Genomic DNA, 20,691 nt, shown 5'->3' on the forward strand with positions numbered 1-20,691 from the left:
GGCTGTCAGAGCAGTAGCCCAGGCCAAGGGCGGCTGAGGGCCCGCTTGGAGGGAAAGAAAGGGAGGGCTGGCACTCCGTCAGCTCCGAGGGAAAGTCTGTTGCCACCATGTCCCATCCCTCTCGAGCTTGCGAGCGTCTCCAGGCGGGCATTTCTTCCTGTCTGTTCCCAGCACCTGCAGAGCGCCTGGCACAAGACGTTGCCCAGGAAGCATGTCCCGGGAGACGGGTGCAGTCAGAGCCAGGTGGTCACAAGGGAAGCAGCCCCTGCTTAGTGAGCGTTTCCAACTGAGCACCTGCTCTGAGCACTTTTCTGCTTTGTCCCATTTCATCCACATCCTTGTCTTTGTGAGGTGGGCACCTTTATTATCTCCACTTTTCAGGAGATGACTGGGAGGCTCAGAGGACGTTACGTAACCTGTGGACATCGCCTAGTATGCAGCTTATCAGGCTCAGACTTGAAGCCAGGTATGTCTGATCCCAGAGCCCTTGGCTCTGGTTATGCGCACGTGCGTGCTCAGTCACTTCAGTCGTGTTCGACTTTTTGCGACCCCACGGACTGCAGCCGGCCAGGCTCTTCTGTCCATGGGATTCTTCAGTCAAGAATCCTGGAGTGGGTTGCCATGCCCTCCTCCAGGGGATCTTCCCAACCCAGGGGTCAAACCTGCATCTCTAGCATCTCCTGCGTTGGCAGGCAGGTTCTTTACCACTGGCGCCACCTTGGGTTAGCCCGGCTTTGGCTACACCACCAATCAAACCCAGGCAGCCCCTCAAAGGCCCGCACAGAGTTTAGGAGTTCTCCAAACAGTGGAAGAAATGTTTCCTATCTTGGCCCAAGAGTCCACAGCACGTAAGAGACATTAGCTATGCCACACTTTGATTTCCCGCCACAGGTCAGGTGTGCACTGTGCACGCATGTGTCACGCATGTGCTCACATGGGTGAGGAAAGACTCCAATCCATTCTTCTTGCTTTGCCATCATGTTTTCATTGCTTACTGGGAGGGACTTCTAGCTTGTATTTTTTTTTTAATTTGTGACTTCTCCCATATAATTTTTTAAGTTGATATATTGTATTTTCACTTTTATTCAGTTTAATTTTCTTTCTTTCTTCCTTCCTTCTTTTTTTTTTTTTTCTCACCTTGCAGCATGTGGGATCTTAGTTCCCTGACTCAGGATCAAATCTGAGGCCCCTGCCATGGAAGTGCAGAGTTTTAGGCACTGGACCACAGGGAAGTCCCCTAGCTCATATCTTAAAATAGCCAAACATCTGGCTGCTAAGTGAACAGAGCTGTTCTGAAACCCCTAGTTGTGGGTTAGATGAACCAGATACCCAGATGCTGAGCTCAAATGTTCGCTTTGCAAGTGAAATGTTTGTCTCACGTCGATGCTGCCAGTGATACTGCCTTTTATTGCCCAGTCTTGATGCTGTCCTTGTCTCTCGCCACAGAGGAGTGACTTCCACTCTGGGAAGAGGGAAGAGCAAAGCCTCAGTGATAAGGAGGCATTCGTGAGTGCAATTTCCGTAACAGAACAGAACTGCATCTTCACTGACAAACGTGTTTCTTCATTCGATTCTGGGCAATGGGAGGGCTGCCACACCCCATTTTTGCCGATAACATCCTTATTTAGATTTCTGTGTGCTGTTAGAGGTTCTAGAATTGGAAACTGAAAAAAAAATTTTTTTCTTAATTGACAATTACACTGGCCTGCTGGAGAGTGGGAGACTGCCTCTTATGAAATTCCACTGAGCTCCTAAACACTCATTGGCATTCTAACAGAGAGGAAGACAGTCTATTTAGGGAGCCATGGGCATGGGATCCAGATGAGGACTCCTCAGGTAGAGAGAGGCAGGAAATGAGCTGGTTTGGCTGGGGGTGCGGAGGGGAGATGAGAGGGAAGAACCACGCGTGAGATGCATGTTATCATCAAGTCCTAGCTTTTGCTTTGGGTCATGAGAGTGTGTGGATGCTTATGTCATTCTTAAAAAGAACTAATTCAAGAAGCTAACTAAATACAGCAGGCTATGTGCATGGTTCTCCATGGAAGTGTCTTATGAACCAAGGATTATCATTAACCCAATTCTGTGCACCTGGGGTCCAATTAAAAAGCAATCAATAACAAGCCTATTTAAAAGGATGTCTGAGATTTAGATTGCACAACAGGCATGCTTTTTCTTACTAATTGTTGTTTTACTTTTTTTTCCCCCTCTCTAATCTTTTCAAACACCATTTTTCTTCTCCATTTCAATAGCAGTTTCTCCTCATGCAGGTCAAAGGTCTATAAAGGCCTCAAGCATCAGGAATCTGTTTAAGCCCCTTGGTGGGTACCAGAGTCCCATCAGGGCAGGAGGAGGGTCTCAGCTGGCTTCCAGAAAGGGATGGCGCATTAGCACCTGGACACACTGGGGTCTGGGTGTGGGGCGATGGTCTTATTCCAACAGGGCTGGCATTTTTATGCCAGACAGTAGGATAGCAGAGGGAGACCCCTATAGACCACTGCTAGTATAAGCCATGCTTCTCATCCTTGGAACACCCTGCTTTGGGGACGGGGATATTTTTTATCTTGGCACTTGTCTGCTCACGGAGCATTCACCGGGCACCAAGTGAGATGCATTTGCATGCTCTGGGCGATGTGCCAGGCCCTCGGGGATACAGAACGAGTAGTGAGCGCCTTTTCTGGGCTGCTAAGTGCTCTGCTTGTGTTCTCTGTTCACCCTCACGGCCCCCTCCATTGTGGCTTCCCCCATGGGAGCTCTGGCCCCACCCTGTTACAGCTGCACCCTTTGCATCTGTGTGGCTGGAGATGCAGGGTATCACAGAAGGGCTGTGGCTGAGCTCCGAAGGCTGACTGCTCTTGGTTCGGATCCCAGGTTCCCCACTGTAAGACTTGACATGCTGGCTTAAATTCACCCCTCTGAGCCTCAGATTTCTCATCCATCAAATGGGAATAACCACCCTTATCTCACAGGGCTGTGTGAAAATTAAATGAAACGATTCACAACAGGCACTTTTGGTTCCTATCACATAGTAAATGTTCAGTACACAATCTCTATTGGGTTTTTTTTCCCCTTGAGAATAGTGTCCATAAAATAATCTCTTTCTATTCCCGTAGGGCGTGATATGTGGTAACATGTTCATTGCCTGCTTGTTGAATGAATGAATAAGTGCAGCCCTTTGGGACTGAGATCTCATGTTCTATCTGTCTTCTGACTTCTTTCTTGCCAGCCCCACAGAAGCAGCTCTGGGGCAGGTAAAGCTGCCCCTTTCTCACACAGCACTCACACCTCTGGCCAGGCCTGTTCTAGAACCCAGGGCCTGAGAATCCCTCGGCCCTGCATGATGGAGGGAAGGAAGGAAGGAGGCCTCCCTGGTGTCTCTGCTGACCTTTGCCAAGAGAAAAAAGCACCACTCAAACACAAAGTCTTCTTTGGACATCCAGTAGCTTCCTGCATGGTCCTGAGAACGTGGCTGACTTCCAAAGCCCCTTCTCCTTGAGAAAAGGAGATGCTAGAGTGACCTTCTTAGGGGGCACCTGGGCCCCAGCCTGCACCAGCTGAAACGGCAGTGGCCCCTGAGTCCATGGGCACAGACCAGCTTCTCATCTCTGGCTTTACCGTCTAGCCCACTGCCTATATGCTCCCCTACACCTTGCCCCCAGACCCTGTTATTTCCTTTCAGGAGTGATGGAAACAGGAGTATAAGCTCTGAGGGTGAAGGAAGGGGAGACAAATGCACGGACCTAGTACCACCTCCCACTCCAGTTCTGTCTTCCATGGGCTCCGTGAGTTGACCTTTCACTTACTCCTCACAGGCTCCACCTTCTCCCCTGTCACTGCATCGAACAAGCACCGTTCTGAGGGGCCCAAGGCTGGGGATCAGGAGGCAGAAGGCTTGAGTTCCAATCTGGCTTCTGCGACTCACTGTCTATGGCATTTCAGACAAGTCACCTTTGTTCTTGGAACCTCAGGACCCTCCTCTGTAAACTGAAAGTGAAGTTGCTCAGTCACGTCCGACTCTTTGTGACCCCAGGGACTGTGGCCTACCAGGTTCCTCCATCCATGGAATTTTCCAGGCAAGAGTACTGGAGTGGGTTGCCATTTCCATCTCTAGGAGATCTTCCTGACCCAGAGATTGAACCCAGGTCTCCTGCATTGCAGGCAGATGCTTTACCTTCTGAGCCACTGGGGAAGCCCGTAAACCACGATCTGATTACACATCTCGAAGGTGTGGTGTGAGCATTAGTGCTGATGTTTGCACACCGGAGGTGATCTCAAAACTGCATTCCTACTAAGGATTGTTGTTCCACACATCCGGGGGCTGAGGCAGGGCGGAAGGACCTTGAAGGTCCCAGCCCCGGATTCGCACATCAGTATGTTCTAAAAATAAGTATTTTTTTCCACCTCCTCAGCTTGGTCAGCAGACGGAGAGACCCGGCAGACCCCAGAAAAACCTCACCCGAGCCTGTTATTGTGGGCAGCCCCTGTGGATTCCGCTTACGGGGAACAATTTGAGAGGCAAACAAAACATGAAAAGCTACTCAGAATTAACAATGGGCCAGATGGTAATGCTAGTTTGAAGCAATAAAACATGATAAATAGCTTCCTGCTGCTACTCCTGATCAATTTCAATATTTAATAATTCCACTGCCACCCCACCCCCTCATCTGGCCCCCTCCACAGGCTGCTGTGATAACGACCCGCATTCAGCTCACAGAGCAAACACTCCTTCACTTTCTGAAGGTGTCAGCAGAAAGCGGGCGGCTCGACTGTCAGTCTGTCCTCGAGATAATTCAACTGCCTGCTTCTAAGACACTCCATCTCCAGCCTCTCCTGGTTGCCGGGGAAGGCTGGGAGGGAACTCCGACGATGGAGATGCCATGGGAGCAGGCAGTGGGTGTTAGTGTTCCCTGAGTCTTGCTTTTGAATTTAAGAAAGGGAAGTGGTAGGGAGCTGGGTGGTCCTCTTACTCCAGGACCAATTAGCAGGAGGAGGAGGCAATCAGAAGGGGATGACGGCAGCTTGGTCTTAAAGCCTTACCCACTGGCCATGCTTCTGAACCTCAGTCTCCTTCTCTGTATGAAAGAGAGAATCACATCTACTCACAGGAGGAGTCCAGCCTGTGCTGCATGGGTCAAGTGCCGGGCAGCATGCTCTGAATGTGGGAAATGACTGGCAGCAGGAAGCATCATTATCAAACATGGAGCCAATTAGCAAATGATGCCCCAGCACCACTACCCGTGGGAAGGGCTGCTGGTCCTCGTGGTCAGGGAGCTGTGGCCAGGGCAGACGTGGGGTGTGGGGCAGGAACTGGCAGGGAGCACCCAGGGTTCTCCCCAAGTGGAGCCTACAGGCCTTGAGACCCTCTGACACAGGGCATCCTGGAGAGCAGGTGATGCGGGAGCCATTTATGGAGGAGGAAATGGACAGGACGAAGTGAAATGACTTCTCAAGCTTACATCATATGAAGTGGCATCATCAGTTTTAGTCTGGGTCTTCCAACCTGCCCCCCCAAACCCCTCTGATTTCACATCCTTGCTGCCCCACTGCAGGAGAAAACTGCTCCCTGAGACCACCCTCGCTGCCTTTTGTCCCTTTTGCAAGGAGGCAGCCGTGGGCTTGCCATCACCTGACCTGTAGGTTACTAGGCTGTGAAATGCAAGGGGCAATACCTACTGCGCTGGCTCACAGGGACGTTTAATGAGGGAATATGCAGGAAAGCCTGCTGTAACTTTGTGATGAGCTGTACAAATGTCAGGTATGGTTATTATGACTTTTTAGGAAAAAAACCCTCTGGGAGGAAAAAAAATCAGAAATTCATCCACCAAAGGGTGGATTCTTCTTACCGAATCCTTCACTGGCCCCACATCCTCTAGGGCAGTGGTCCCCAATGTTTTTGGCACCTGGGACTGATTTCGTGGAAGACAACTTTTCCATGGATGAAGTGGGGGCTGGTTTCGGGATGATTCAAGGACATAATATTTATGGTGCACTTTATTTCTGTTATTATTACATCAGCTCCACCTCAGATCATCAGGCAATAGGTCCTGGAGGTTGGGGACCCCTGCTCCTAGGGCATTAAGATCAAGCTCTTTGGTGTGATCTTCAAGGCCTGGACAGTGCCTGCAACCCCATCTCTGCCCCTTCTCCCTTCCCTCCTTGCTTCAGACCCTCCAGGCTACTTGGGGTGACCTGAGCCTTTTACCTGTGTCTCTGTCTAGGCCGGGCAACACCCCTGCAGGAGGGGACTGTCCCACTCTGTCCCTCAGCTGATCCCACTCCTCCTTCTACAAGAAGTCTTCCTTGGGTCCCCCCCCCTTGCTAAGAAGCTCTTCTGCTGGGCTTCCTGATAGCCTCTCTGTACTTGCCTCCATCCTAGCATGCAGCACCCTACCTACTGCTGCATTCTCATCTGCCTCCCAACTCTACAGCCCCTCCCTTCTGGGTCAGAACCAAGTGCTGTTCACTCCAGTCTATCAGGGGCCTGGCCCAGCTTATGTCCAAGAACTGTGCACCAAGGAACCAACCAATGAGTAAGTAACTGTTCCCAATATTAATGGAATCAAAGCTTTAGCCAAAGGATTCCAGTGGTGGAATTAAGAATTTGGGCAGGCACAGCCTTGCTAAAGTTACAATACTTTGACCACCTGATGTGAAGAGCCAACTCATTAGGAAAGACCCTGAGGCTGGGAAAGGTTGAAGGCAGGAGGAGAAGGGGTTGACTGAGGATGAGATGGTTGGATGGCATCATCGACTCTGAGGACATGAGTTTGAGCAAACTCTAGGAGATGGTGAAGGGCAGGGAAGCCTGGTGTGCTGCAGTCCATGGGGTCGCAAAGAGTCGGATACGACTGAGCGACTGAACAACAACGGCCTTGGTAGCAGAAGTCAGAACCGTGCTTCTGAATTCAGACTCAGTCCAATCCCCTTAGTCATGTCTAGAGCAGGCGGCGTAACCAAGACTTCCCAGGACAGGCCCCCACCCCACCCTATATCCTCTGCCTGCTTTTTGTTTGTAGAAAAACTTTAGTTGCCTAGGTCTTCCCCCAAGTTCCAAAGAGTAAATTTAATCAGAGAAGTGAGAAAGTGCAGAAACAAAGGAAAACAGTCAAGCACGACAAACTAATAATCGTGAAGCCATTAAACAAAGTCAAGGACCTTTAGTTCCTCCTCAGAAGGGTTATAGGTAATATTCTGAGCCATATCCATTGAGCTGTTTTACTGAAACCCCTACCAGGTGAAAAAGTTAACTGCATGCCACCCACAAGCACAGAGACCCCAGACAGGTTGGAACCTGAAGGTTGATGATGTGGACTCCTGATTAGGTCACAGCCAACCAATCAGAAGAATGTCCATGAGCTGATCATGGATGGACCCTGCCACTCTCTCCCTCAACCTGCCTTTAAAAACCTTTCCCTGAAAACCAGTGGGGAGTTCAAGCCTTTTGAGCTGCTTGGACCCCTCACTTGGCCTGCAGTAAACACCGCACTTTCCTTTACCACCACCCTGAGTCAGTAGATTTGGCTTTACTGTGCATGGGCAAACACACCCAAGTTTGGTTTGGTAGCAGTAAGATGATCATCTTCCTCCCCCATCCTGACCCTTAAGAAGGAAGAGAAAAGGTACTGCCCATCCCTGTCTGTCCTCCCGCAGGACATGAGGGAGGCTGATGATGAGGTACCTGAATCCCGCTGGTCCATGGTCATGGAGTTCCACCTCCTCGTGATGTCGATGTAGAGGATGTCCACCGCGGCCATGGACAGGCTGCTGCTGCTGAGCTTGCAGGTCCTGCCCAAGATGGGAGAGGACACGTCACTGCCAGACCCGAGCCGACTTGTCCTGCCTGGCCTCCCTGCCTTTGCTTCGGCTCTGTTCCCCTCCTGGATGCTGCCCCACCCCCACCCCCGCAGCAGGAACTAGCGAAGGATGAATGGCAGCAAACCCGTTCACTGCCCTTCCAGGTTCCTGTAATGTGGTTCATAAGGGCTCTAAAGGGCTGGGAAGAGGAGGGACTTTAGGATGGCAAGTCTTGAGTTGAATCTGGCTCTGCCACTTAGGAGCAAATGGCCCTGATTAAACTAGTTCCCCTTCTTAAGCCTCAGCCTCCTGACCTGTTAACCAGGCAGTCTTGATTACAGTCACTATGGGCAGGCACGCTGCAAAGAGCATGATTTGGGCATCAGACAGACCAGAATTAAAATCCTGGCCCTGTGGCTTCTTCTAGCTGTGAGACTGTGGACCATTGCTTTGGTGCCTATATTGGCTGGTCTCTTAAATGAAGAGGATAACACCCACTCACACGGCCGTTGTGAAGACGACATGAGGTTGTGCATCCTGGGGCCTGGCACCTGGTTGGGGCCATGACAACTGCTGATTTCCTTCCTCATCCCTCTCTAGTTTCCCTCTTTCTCTGCCAAAGCTAGAACCATCTCAGCCCTGTCGGAGGCTACCTGAGGCTGACCTTTCAGTGAGGGGCCCTGTCCACTCTGGAGAAACGGGGCTCACCAGTCAGAGCATCTGGGTATGAGGATGAGGGGTCTGTTAGAATGGAGGCAGAACTCAGCTGGTCCAGAGGCACCACCCTTTTGAAGCGGGTGGTGCTGGGAGGGGAATCCCCACCCAGGCTGTACTTGCCCTGGGAATCCTGAAAGCTACACCCCGGGGCCAGCTGTCTGTTGGGCTAAACCGTATTCCATGCTGCTATCAACCTTCCAAATGTGTCCACGTCCGTCGCCCCAGCTAATGATAAAGTGGTTCTTTGGTTTCCTATTTGTCATCATCTCTTGCGTGAATAGCTCCCTTAGAAACCCGAGAGGCTAGGGGTTGATTGGCAAGCAGGACTTGGGCATTCCAGGGGACCCTCTCCAAACCCATGCACACCCCTGGTGTGACTGGGTGGGTGCCCAGATGAGGATGGTGCTCCTTATATGCCAGGAACCTCCCGGCCTCCCGCCTTTCCATCCCTCTGGCCCGTCTCTTCTTTCTTCTCCGCCTGTATTCCTCAGGCCATCAATTCACATCCTGCTTCCTCCTGAGCTCCGCTCTGTATTTCCATCACAAGTCACCGTGGCAGACTTCAAAGCACATCAGCGCAGTTATTGAGCCCCAGTAACAACATGTCAGTGGACGCAGAGCTTTTCACGTCACCTGTCACCGAGATGGCTATCTCTATTGGGTCCTGCCGGGGACCCGCTCCAGTCCCTCCCAAGGTATTCTGAAAACCCGCACTGTTCATTTCCCAAGCTTAATTAGAAGCAGCTATGGGTTTTCTCTAATTATCATGTCTGTGTTCTCTGGACTACCTGTTCCCCACAGGACAGGCGCTCTGCCTGGCTTACCCTGTGGGTTAATGAAGTATAAAAAGGGAAACAAGACTGACCACTGGTATACAGTTATTTTTTTCCTGACAGGCAGAAAATAGAAGTGTCAAACCTTGAGTAGGAGCTGTAATTTACCAAAGATGATTCTCCATCTATCCCCTTTCCAAGGTAACTTGTTCTCCCTAGCGATACCTGGAAATACAGTTGATCATAACATCTGGACTGGGGCAGGAAAGGGAGGGATCCACGCTGGCTGCAGTTGACATGAAATGCTTGTGAGAGTTCTGATTCTGTAGGCACTTTCTTGGGCACCATCTGTGTGCCAGGCTCTTTCCTGCTCATTAGCTCTCTGGAGCTTTATAACGTTTTATGAGGGAGGTGTTCTTAGACCCATTTCAATGCTGGGTAAACTGAGACTCAAGAGAAGGGACATGACTTGCCCAAGACCACACAGCTGGGATTCACATCTAGGGCTCCCCTGGAGGATAGAGCCGTGGACTTGGGAACTTTGGGAAGAAGTGGGGAAGTGGCCCAGCCCAGAGCTGCAGGAAGAACCAAGATTCCAGAGACGGAGTCTCAAGAAGCCCAGAAAGGCTGGAGCCTCTAGAGAGGCCCTGCTGGGACACTTTGGGATATAAGGCTGGGGGATGGGGTAAGACAACCAGGATCACTAAGTTTTCCTAGGTTTGTCCCCGCAGTCACAAATGGACTCAAGCAGGGAATGTCTTCAAGGGTTAAGACTTTGGAGTGAACTTTTCATCCATCCATTCTCAATACAGAATTTATTTTGCGTCTACTATGTGTAAGTGGTATTCTGGGTCCAGTGAGTGACACAAAGCTTGGATCCAGATGAGTCTTGGATAAGCTCTTGGACGGTAGACGTCATCTCACAGTCTGGGATAAAAACCTGAGGCCTTGGTAGCTCTTGATCATTTGAACCATTTCCCCTTAGGCCCTGGGAGGCAGTTCCTCAAATTACTAATGAGAGGTGGGATGAATTCTTCAGTGGAGGAGAAGTCCAGGAAATACAGTAACATGAGAAGCCAGAAAGATTCCTAAGAAAGGATGGGCTAGAAATGTACATGGTAAAAATAAGCTTTGGAATCAAGTGCACATGAGTTTGAATCTTGACTTTGCTATGTGACCTTAAGCAGGTCATTGATACTCTGCATCTGAATTTCCTTATTTGTATGACGATGTCGTGACTCACTATACAAAGTTATTTTAAGGACTAGCTCAGTGCCTGGCACACATGACGGCTTTCAGCCTTCCTCCATGATGTAGAGCCAGTTTCCAGAAAGGATTTTGGGGTTTTTTTGTTTCTCCGTTTCTTTCCAGAATCAGGAGAACATGGGTGCACAGAATGAGAATCACAAATCGTTCAAGTTCATTAGGAGTCTAAGATTAGAAAGATTTGAAATTATCATCCCCATTTCCTCTCAACAACTACTGACATCTCATGGGAAATTTAGAAACCAACTTTTTCCACTCCATAAAATCCTATTTATAGAATTTCTTTTGTGTTCATCCTTCTCTGTGAAAGAAAAGACGCTTATTTTTTTCCTGGAGAGCTTTCTGTAAAGTGAAAGTTAACAAATAATCAGTATATGTTTAAAAAAGAAAAAAATAAACACCATCTAAACACCTTGGCTGGTGGGGATTGGGAAAGGCAACTTTGGTTTATAAGTTATCTATTTTTAAGGGCTATTGATATCCCAGGCATAATGTCTCATGATATTACTGGAAAGAGATCATCACGGGAACAGAGGAAATTTTCAAAGTCACTGAGGAGTTAATGACAGAGGGGGAGGCAGGGCCCCCTGACACTTCTGTTCCAGAACATTCTCACACACCCTCCTGCCTCTCAGAGAAGAAACCCCCCCCTCCCCACAGCTACACATTAGGAAGCATATTAATATCTCCTTACGAGAAAAGGCAGCGGAAGGAGGAAAAAAAAAGGCAAAAGAGAAAGCAGTTTTCTAATTTAGAAGGTGCCTGGGATTAGAAACCACAGAGAGGGGTGGGGGGTCTCCAGGAAGAGCGGCCGGGCACGAGGCGAACGCTCGAGGTGTGGAGAAGCTGCCTCCATTTTCCAGAAATAAACTCTGGTTTTGGCAAACCGTTTCATCTTCGGGCTGCGGAAATGGAAACCGCAGCCTGTGCCAACTGATGTCAGATTCCGATGGAGGATACGTCTGGGAAACGCGTTCTTAGTGAATTACACAGAAATCTCCGCAAATGAGGAACCCGATGGGAGGAAAATAACAAAAATGCATTTCCCTCGGAGAAAGCTGTCCAACTGAAGGAGCAGATCATTTCCATTTCTCAGAAAAAGAGATGTCTCCACACCTCAGCAATTATCATGAAATTAAAAAAAATAAAAGGTGCTTAATTCACGGTGATACTTGCTACTGTTATGTGCCTCCTGAGGAAATGACACGACAAGCTGGTTAGATAGAGTTAACTCTAGACAAGGGGACGACAGTTCATTATTTCTCATTTCTTGGTGGAAAAGAAAAATAGAATATGGCCAGACTTCCATTAGCATAATTCACTCCTAAAACTGCTGATCTATGCAACACATTATGAGAGATGGTCACTGGAAATAAATTCAATCGGAATGTTTATTATTTCGTTCCCTCCAGTTCTCTTCCAGGAACTTGGAGAGGAAGAGTGGATAGGACAGATGAAAGCCAAGTTCAACTTCTGCCATTTGTGTGGGAGCTCAGAGAGGAGGGTCTCTAGCCAGCAAATATGTCTCTAGCATGGTGCTCCAGAGAAGGGCACTTGGTTCGATTTAACATATGGCACAAATATTATCAATTCATAATGAAGCGAAATTTAAATCCAAGTGGAAAAGACAGAGAGAATAGTTGTTAGCAAGAGAAAACGCTCGCTGTCAAATTTAGCTGGCAAGACGGAATATATTCAGATACAAATCTGAAAGCAGAGAAGATCACCTTTTATGACAAAGTTGCTGCGGGATGTCTTAGTACATTTTTAAAGGAGAAAGGTATTGACTGTGCTGCGATGTGTTCTTCATGTCTTCCTTCATCCTTAATTACCTGGGACGTGTGCCAGGGGAAGTGCCGAGGGAGGGGAGAGGAGCTCACTGTCTGGGTCCCTCTGCTCCAGCTGCCTCTTCTCCCCCTGGAAACATCGTCACCTGTCATGGTCACCACAGCTCCCACTAATGGTACTCGGCCACAGATTGGGAAAGATGGCCTCAGGACCTACTGGTTGCTAACATCACGTATTCGAGTTTCTCATGCACTCTTAATTAGAGAGAACAAAGGGATGGAAGAATCATAAAGCCTCTCACACAGAGACCGAGTTCTAGCAGTATCCCTGATATCATCCAGTTCCTGTCTGACTGCCTTTTAAGAACCTTCTTTGCTAGAATGGGTCTCAAATCTTCTCAAGAATTTCCTTTTCCAGATTGTGTATGAGCATAGCAGACCTCTTAATATATACCTCAGTCTCTCACAGGTCACATACTGGTGGACTTGATGGGCAGTCACGCTTTGGTTGAACCTCAAATAATTTTCTGAATCACCGACATTCTGTATATATATGCATTGAGATTTCATATAAAAATCGGTATTTCTAGCTTCTCTAGAAAAACCAAAAGCCCTAGTGATACTGTTCCCCAACAACCTTTCTTTTTGCCACAGTCCTGCCCTCCCCATCCTTGTAGATCCCACCCGCTGGTGTGTTTATCCTTCCTGCCTGCACCCTCCCCCCACCCATCCTCCAGAGAACTGAGATGAGATTCTTGCAGTCTGTCATCTTTTCAAATCTCCCCTGCTTTCTCACAGCTTAATAGAATTGTATTGACACTAGGAAATAAAAGGAAGCATCTGACTGATGTCCTCTGCTCCTCCTTCCTTCTCCCTTTTTCCTGCCTGGAATTCGACCATAGTGGCTGGATTTTGAGCAGCCATCTTGTAATCATAAGGCAACTCTGAAGCTTGAAGCACATGCTCAGGATGGGCAAGCAGAAAGACAGAAATTGGGGAGTTGATCACATTTCAGAGTCATTAACCAGCCCTAGAAGCCCCACTGCCAAGCTTCCTGTTATATGAGAGAAAATTAGACTCACTTATTTAAACCACCTGTAGATGGGTATCCATTCCTACAAGTCAAATGTATTTCCCAAATGAGTCAGAGAGTATCACGTCAGGTAGTTTTCTCAGGGAAATAACAGTACAGGCCTGTTGACTTTCTTGAAAATTCCCTCTGCCTCATGGAAATAATAACCACAAGACTCCCATTTCACAAACAGCTCCTGCAAACCAGGCAGTGGGCCAGATCCTTCATGATCTAATACATCCATCCCAACCTCATCACAACCCTGCGAGGCAGGAGAGATGATTACCATTTTACAGATGAGGGAACGGAGACTCAGAGAAGACAAGGGATTTGCTCAAAGCTGCACAGCTATTAAGTAATGTGCTTGGCTCTGAAGCCGAACCCCCAAGCCTGTGTTCTTTCCACTGGGCTTTCTTTCCACCTGAAACTAACACAAAGCCCTTCTCAGAATCACTGTGTGAGGATGACTTCAGGTTTATTGAGACGGCAAAAATTCCTGCCGATGCTTCTGCATGGTATCCTATCAGGAGTATCAGAGGGCTAGAGTTAGAATTTATAAAATTCGTTTAGAGAAAAGCACATGGCAAAGTGGTCTAATTATTTGCCTTCATGAATAAAACTATGAAGAGGGTGACTTTGAGTTACTAGATAGAAATATTAAAACCAATGATGAGGGAAACAACAGCAGCATTGAGCACTAGCAGGCACTTTCTCTGAGGTGTATAAACATACAATCCTAGGGCACTGGTAGCTTCATCCCCATTTTCTAGGACCATTGAGGTTCAGAGACCGTCATTAACTTACCCAAAGTCACACAGCTAATAAGTGCTCCTGTACTGCCCTCAAAGTGCCCTAGAGGGTAGAGGCAAGTTAATGAATAATCTGAGGAGGTTAGGCCTGTTTTGTAGGATGTGGCAAAAGCACAGTTTCTTTGTCTTGTGCTTCATGCAGATTTTGTATTATACTTCATAATATAACCACATTATTTTTATGCTAGAACAAATGTATTAAATTATTTATCAACTGAATTATTTAACTTTTCTCTCCTGAAAATGACACTTTGGAAAGATAGGCCTTGCTTCTCTGCTGTGGCTTCATAAACACTCAGGACTCAGCCATGCACCCCTGGGAGAACTTCACCCAGTTTAGGAAGCGCGAGATCTGTCTGAGTCCAAGGGGCAATTATTCATCTCTGGTCTCAGGATCCTGCTCAAGGTAGCACGGAATTGTTTTTTAACCACAAGCACAAGGTTGTGAATGCTGTCACATCTGTAGCATTCATTAATTCGTTCAACGAACAAGAGTGTACTATATGCCAGGCCCAGTGCCAGCTGCTGGGCCAATTCCAACCCAGTGGGGCCCAATCCGGCATCACAGATTCTCCCAGGGGAAGTCTGGGAGCAGGGGCCAGCCAGATGTCGGGCTGGTCTCCCGGCTGCCTGAACCCCAGCCAGAGAAGGCTGGTCTCACTGACCTGATGAAGGTACGGAAGCCTGTTGGTCCCAACTTCATCGTCCCCTTGATTCCCAGGAAGCGGATAAACAGGTTTGCCATTCTGTCCACCAGGCGCAGGTAGTTGAACTGCTTTGCATACTTGGGGAACACCTGCTTGAGGCAGATGGAGGGCAGGTGGGCGTCGGGGTTGGCGTTGCCCTGTGAGGCGCTGGCCAGATCGCTGTGAGGAGGGTTTTCTTTTGAGGCTAACGACTTCCCCAGCAGCTGAGACCTGTAACACACAAGGAGTTAGTGTTAGAACCAACATTTAGAGTGGGTTTGCACACAGAACACTTTCTCTTGTAAATTCTCCTTTCCTTTAGATTTATAGCAATGGCAGGCGGTGGCAGGGAGTATTATTGCTATTCTTTTCTTTAATTAATTAGGCTGTGCTGGGTCTTAGTTGCAACATGTGGGATCTATTTCCCTGACCAGAGATCGAACCTGGGCCCCCTGCCCTGGGAGCCCAGAGTCTTAGCCAATGGACCACCAGGAAAGTCCCTATTATTAGTATTCTTAATGTATAAACCAGAGAATTGACCTCAAAGAAGCGACCTGCCCAAAGAGTCATACCTGTATATACCTATAGTATATATATGATACCTAATTCATGTTAATATATGGCAGAAACCAACCCAATATTGTAATTATCCTTCAATTAAAAATAAATAAAAATTTTTAAAAAGTTAAAAAATAAAAGTGACCTGCCCAAGCTCACATGGCTGAGAAGTTGGGCCCAAGACAGAGTCACGGGACAAGAGATGTACACTTCCTCTGTTTTACCATCTTAGTTTCCGAATATGGACAACTTCCTTTCCTGTACTCATGATTCAAGAGAATACTCAATTATGAAGGAGTCTGGGTATGGTTTCAAATCCCTACTTATGGGTAGTAATTGAATAATTAGGAAATATAAAAATCTCATTGAGGGCTGGCAGGAAGCCATAGGCACAGTTCAATGAACAATTTGCAAAGATACATCAGTTACCCAGTTCTAGGAATAGGCACAATTACGTTTTCTGGCTTAACTATTTTCTTATTTGGAACTCGTACAAAAAAAAAATAAAAAAAAGAAATGATTAGAGTGTTGTGATTCCTGTCTGGGTATTTTATCCTGAAATTTTCCTGAGAGTCAAGAAAGTTCACAGCCACTCACACTCAGATATGCTCCTCCAGCTGGAATGTTCTCACCTGTAGACCCAATGATCATCTGTTTACCTTCCAGGATGGCCCGCAGGTACCTCCCACTGACATGGCTATTTCCCCTCGCCCCCAAACCTGCATTCCCCGTCTCCTGGAAGATCACCACCATCTGCCAGTGACTCAAGCGGGAAACATCAGAACAAACACCAACCCCTCCTTCTCCCTCTGCCTTCGCAGCCTCCTGAGTGTTTCCTGGAACCCGGCCCACTGTCCCCACTCCCCTGGCCTTGTCTGTCCTCTCCTGGACTCTGGCAACAGGGCCTCCAGCCTCCATCCTCCACAAGGTATCCGAGGCCACCTTCTAAAAAGACCTGGCCGGGATGCCCACTTCCGACACTGGTCATCTTTGAGGTTCCTGAGGGCCCATGTGATCAAGTCCATAGCCTCCCTCTGGTACGCAAGCCCCTTCCCGGTTTCTTCTCTGCCGTCCTCATTTCTTGTTACTGCCCTGGACACGCTGTACCTTTCAAGGCCTTGACCACTGCTGCCGCCCCAGCCTGCTGCCCTCTGGCCTGGCCTGGAGGCAGAGACTCGCGCTTGCTGGACACCCAGTTCCCTTCCACAGGCAGCGCCCATCTCTGCACCTGCAGCTCCGCTTCCTTCCTTGTCTCCTGTCCTGCCCATAGCTGATGGGGTGAGGGTGGGGGAGGCGTAACCCTTTCCACCTGTGTGTCCATTCCAGAGACAGAACCCTTGTAATGGGGAAGAACAAATCTGACTCCGTATTGCATCTGTTACTTTTACTTTAGCCTTTGTGTTCTATTGTTTTTGCTGCAAGACCATCACTAAAGGGATGTTGCCGATAAGCTTAAATGACACATAACCGTCCGTCTCTGGGAAGGCTGTCTCCCATGGAATGAGTGTCAAGCTAAAATATCTTTATTTAGTTCACAGGAAACCTTCTGACTAGGCCCACCTCTGAATGGCTGCAGGAAGGAAGAAATTAACACATCCTCTCTGGGGTCTGACTGGAACCAGGACTTTAGCCACTCCCCTTTTAGTATTAAAGGAAGCCTGAATTTCAACTCAGGGAAGATGACTCTTTGTGATGCCGATCCACCATCTTCTCGGTCTGCTGATTTTTTGAATAAAGTCACTATTCCTTGCCCCAACAACTTGTCTCTCTATTTATTGGCCTGTCGTGTGGTGAGCAGTACGAGCTTGGACTCAGTAACACCCTGAGCACGGTGTACACAGCCAATAAATACTGTCCAACTGGCTAAGAGATCCAGGAAAAAAAGAGCCGCATCCCACGGCACTGAGATCAATACCAAGGCCATTTTCTACTCTTCTTTATTAAATGGCCTCGTTCTCAGAGCTCCCACTTCCAAGCATGCCATCAGTCACCAAGTCAGGCTATCTTAGTATCTTCGTACCTGCTTTCTGACTCAGGCTTTGAAGTCTTCCTCGGCCCTGGCTGCCTGGCACATTTCTGCTCCACTTTCGGAACCAGCTCATCTGTTCCCTTGACCACACTGAAGATCATCTTTCAGGTCTACTCCAGGTCCCTTGGACGTCTGCATTTCTCGAGTCAAATGCACTGTATTTGCTCACGTGCCAATCCCTCTTGCTATTTTGTGAGCTCATTGAAGGCAAAGGACCACACCTTATTCAACCCTATTTCTATAGGACTCGATACATATTAGGTGCTTGGGAAATGTTTCACTGAATTCATTGCATTGGGAAAGTGTGCTTTTAATAGCAAGTGAAAGTGTTAGTCACTCAGTCATGTCCGACCCTTTGCGATTCCATGGACTCTAGCCTGCCAGGCTCTTCTGTCCATGGAATTCTCCAGGCAAGAATACTGGAGTGGGTTGCCATTCCATTGTCCAGGGGATCTTCCTGACCCAGGGACTGAACCCGGATCTCCTGCATTGGAGGCAGATTCTTTACCATCCGAGCCACCTTTAATAGCAAGGTAAGCGTCAAATAAAATATCAAGCTCATGATGCTTTGTATCTACCCCATAGGCTTGTTTAAATAGGAAAGCAGTTCGATAGAGGAACAGTGTACTTGACTACTCTGCCAAAATGGACTTTTGTTTATGCTGGTTCAAGGAGCCCAAGTCTGAAAGAGAACCCCCTGGTGTGAATAAAGGGTCTGTAAGCTATGGTTCCTTCAAAGTGGGTCTCAAAGCCAGGACAGGCAGAACCAGAGCAGCTCAAAACCCCTTCTAAAGTTCAACGGTGTGGATGGTTCAAAGAAACAAACGCACCCTCCTACAAAGGGGAGGGACCTGACTCCACCAGAGAGCACTTGCTCCCGGGGGGAGTGGGATGGGATGGGGGTGGGGGGTGCAATTTCCCTTCAGCTAAACTGGTTTTTATCATCACCTCCTTGAATTTAAGACTGTAAATAAAAGTCAGGTGGTTACTCTTCAGATGAAATAAAATGTTTTCACATTAACGTTATAAGAAGAAAGATGAGAACAAAAAGCAGCCGCGTTACCGGAAATGAGCTCTTAAATTCCTGGATAAGTGGCAATCACTGACTTTATAAGCACTCATTAAGTTTTTGTTAAAGGAGATTTTGTTGAAGGAAATGTACGGTTTGAATGCACTCCATGACAAAGAAAACGGGCTGAGAACTCTTCAATCAACAGAACTGTCCCACTTTGAGGATCTCATTTGCTCTTCTCGAAACATGTGCAGTCCGAAGTGGTTTCTATACCCCTGGTTCCAGATGGAGAAACTGAGGCCTGGTAGGGTGAAGGGGCTCTTTGCCCTGGTTGAACTGGAATTACACTTCAGTTCTCCTGACCAGGGCACTTCCCACTTTGCTGCCCTGTTTTTCCAAAGCACATCCTGGTTCACACTGAGGGTTACAAAACCCAGAGGACTGTTATTTATTTTTTTGTTTTTAAGTAGTTTTTTTTTTAATTATAATAATCATTATGTTCTTTGTAGCCATGTTGAAAACTGTATAAAGGGATAAAAGGAATCAGAATCATTTGCAATCCCACAGTTCAGGGATAAACACTAATGTTTTAATTTTTTAATCTGTATTTATAAGTTAGGATCACACCATGGGTAGTTTAAATCCTTTTTCTTACACTTTACCATTATATCATGTTTTCCTGTGGCCTTAAGCGTGTTTTCATGAGCATAACCTCTCATGGACATAGGCATGTGCTAAGTTGCTTCAGTCATGTCTGACTCTGTGGGACCCCATGAACTATAGCCCACCACGCTCCTCTGTCCATGGGGATTCTCCAGGCAAGAATACTGGAGTGGGTTGGCATGCCCTCCTCCAGGGGATCTTCCCAACTCAGGGATGGAACCTGAGTCTCTTACGTCTCTTGCATTGGCAGGCAGGTTCTTTACCACTAGCGCCACCTGGGAAGCCCATGTAATATTCCATATTATGTCTGAACCAGAATTTAATTGGCCATTCCCCCCTCAGTCAGATATTATCTACATGGCTTGTCTTTGCTCAATAAGAGTCTGGTGACATACGTCCCCTAAGCCACGTGATCCCTCCCAGAAACATTATACATTATAGCTAGAAACATTTTTGAGATCACTCTATCCAATGATGTCATCTATTTTGTTGTGGTCTAACGCACATAACATAAAATTCACCATTTTATTTTTAAATTTTTCTTGCTCTATCTCAAGACATGCTGGCTCTTATTTCCTAACCCAGGAATCAAAACTGCGCCCCCATGCCTTGAAAGCATGGAATCTTAACCACTGGACTACCAGGGAAGTCCTCAGATTCACTATTTTAAAGCACACAAGGCACAGAGTTATGCAAACCACCACCTCTATCTAGTTCCAGAGCGTTTTCACAACGACATCATTTTAGAGAAAAAAAAATGAGTCCCAGGTAGACAGGACAGTAGCACTGGTAGGTCATCTGACTGCCAGACCATTCATCTGGGGTGGTGGCCGGAGCTTGGGTTGCCTGCTGAGAGGGACCCCACCACCTCCAGGGCCCCTCTCAGGCTGGGATGGTTTCCCGGACTGCATGTCAGAGGCTGTCTCCCTCCAGTTTCTGCAGCCGGCCTCCCATCCCACCTCCAGAGCTGCCCAGAAGGAGTCTGCTTTCTCCGTGACAGCCTCTCACATTTCCTTCAAGGGTTGCTGCACTTACTGGGTGATTACTATTGCCCTTCCTTCCTGAATCGCAATTAATAACCTCAAGATGAAAAGGGCCCTCAAAGCCACAGATATTTTCATGAACTTGAAACCACAAATTCAGGCGGAAAGGGTTTTACTCAACTGGAAGAAGGCAGTAAAGATACAACTGATACAGAAGAAGAACTAAAACACAGAGAAATGGTATTTTGCTCCAGATAATTCCAATTATCACATGGAGATCCAAGGTATCACAAGTACTGTAAAATCCTGTTTTTAGTTAATAGCATTTTAATGGAAAAGTCAGACTTATGAAATAGAAGTGACTGGTAAAGAAAATATAAATCAAGCTTACTAGTCCTTTGGGGCATTTAAAAACAATTGAATTTGGTGTATCTTTGATTCATTAAAATAGGGGAAAGAATCCTTCGAATGTTTTATCTATTATGGTTTTTCAAATAAAATGGAGTTTTGCTTTATTAAAACTCCTGTGAAAAACCCCCTACCAC

The 20,691-nt window shown here is 47.5% G+C and overlaps 1 protein-coding gene and 1 long non-coding RNA gene across 5 annotated transcripts in view; one reads left to right on the top strand and one right to left on the bottom strand.

Moving 5' to 3' along the window:
• TTLL11 (tubulin tyrosine ligase like 11) overlaps positions 1–20,691 on the bottom strand; it is a 262,147-nt gene that overhangs the window by 29,130 nt on the left and 212,326 nt on the right. For 3 of the 4 annotated variants that reach the window (XM_044926309.2, XM_025261621.3, XM_044926311.2), the window contains 2 exons: positions 14,881–15,132; positions 7,676–7,782 (listed from right to left, as the gene is read on the bottom strand). In XM_044926309.2, the coding sequence (XP_044782244.1) occupies positions 7,676–7,782; positions 14,881–15,132 (359 nt within the window). Of the gene's footprint in view, positions 1–7,675; positions 7,783–14,880; positions 15,133–16,566; positions 16,720–20,691 lie in introns of those variants that run through there. The other variant, XM_044926310.2, reaches the window with a different exon arrangement.
• On the top strand, positions 15,697–17,215 carry LOC123328633. The gene is made up of 3 exons (XR_006543606.2): positions 15,697–15,762; positions 16,126–16,496; positions 16,991–17,215. It is a non-coding gene; the product is annotated as an uncharacterized LOC123328633 (long non-coding RNA).

The sequence above is a fragment of the Bubalus bubalis genome, chromosome 12 (assembly GCF_019923935.1).
Source record: "Bubalus bubalis isolate 160015118507 breed Murrah chromosome 12, NDDB_SH_1, whole genome shotgun sequence".
In the NCBI taxonomy this organism is placed as follows: domain Eukaryota; kingdom Metazoa; phylum Chordata; class Mammalia; order Artiodactyla; family Bovidae; genus Bubalus; species Bubalus bubalis.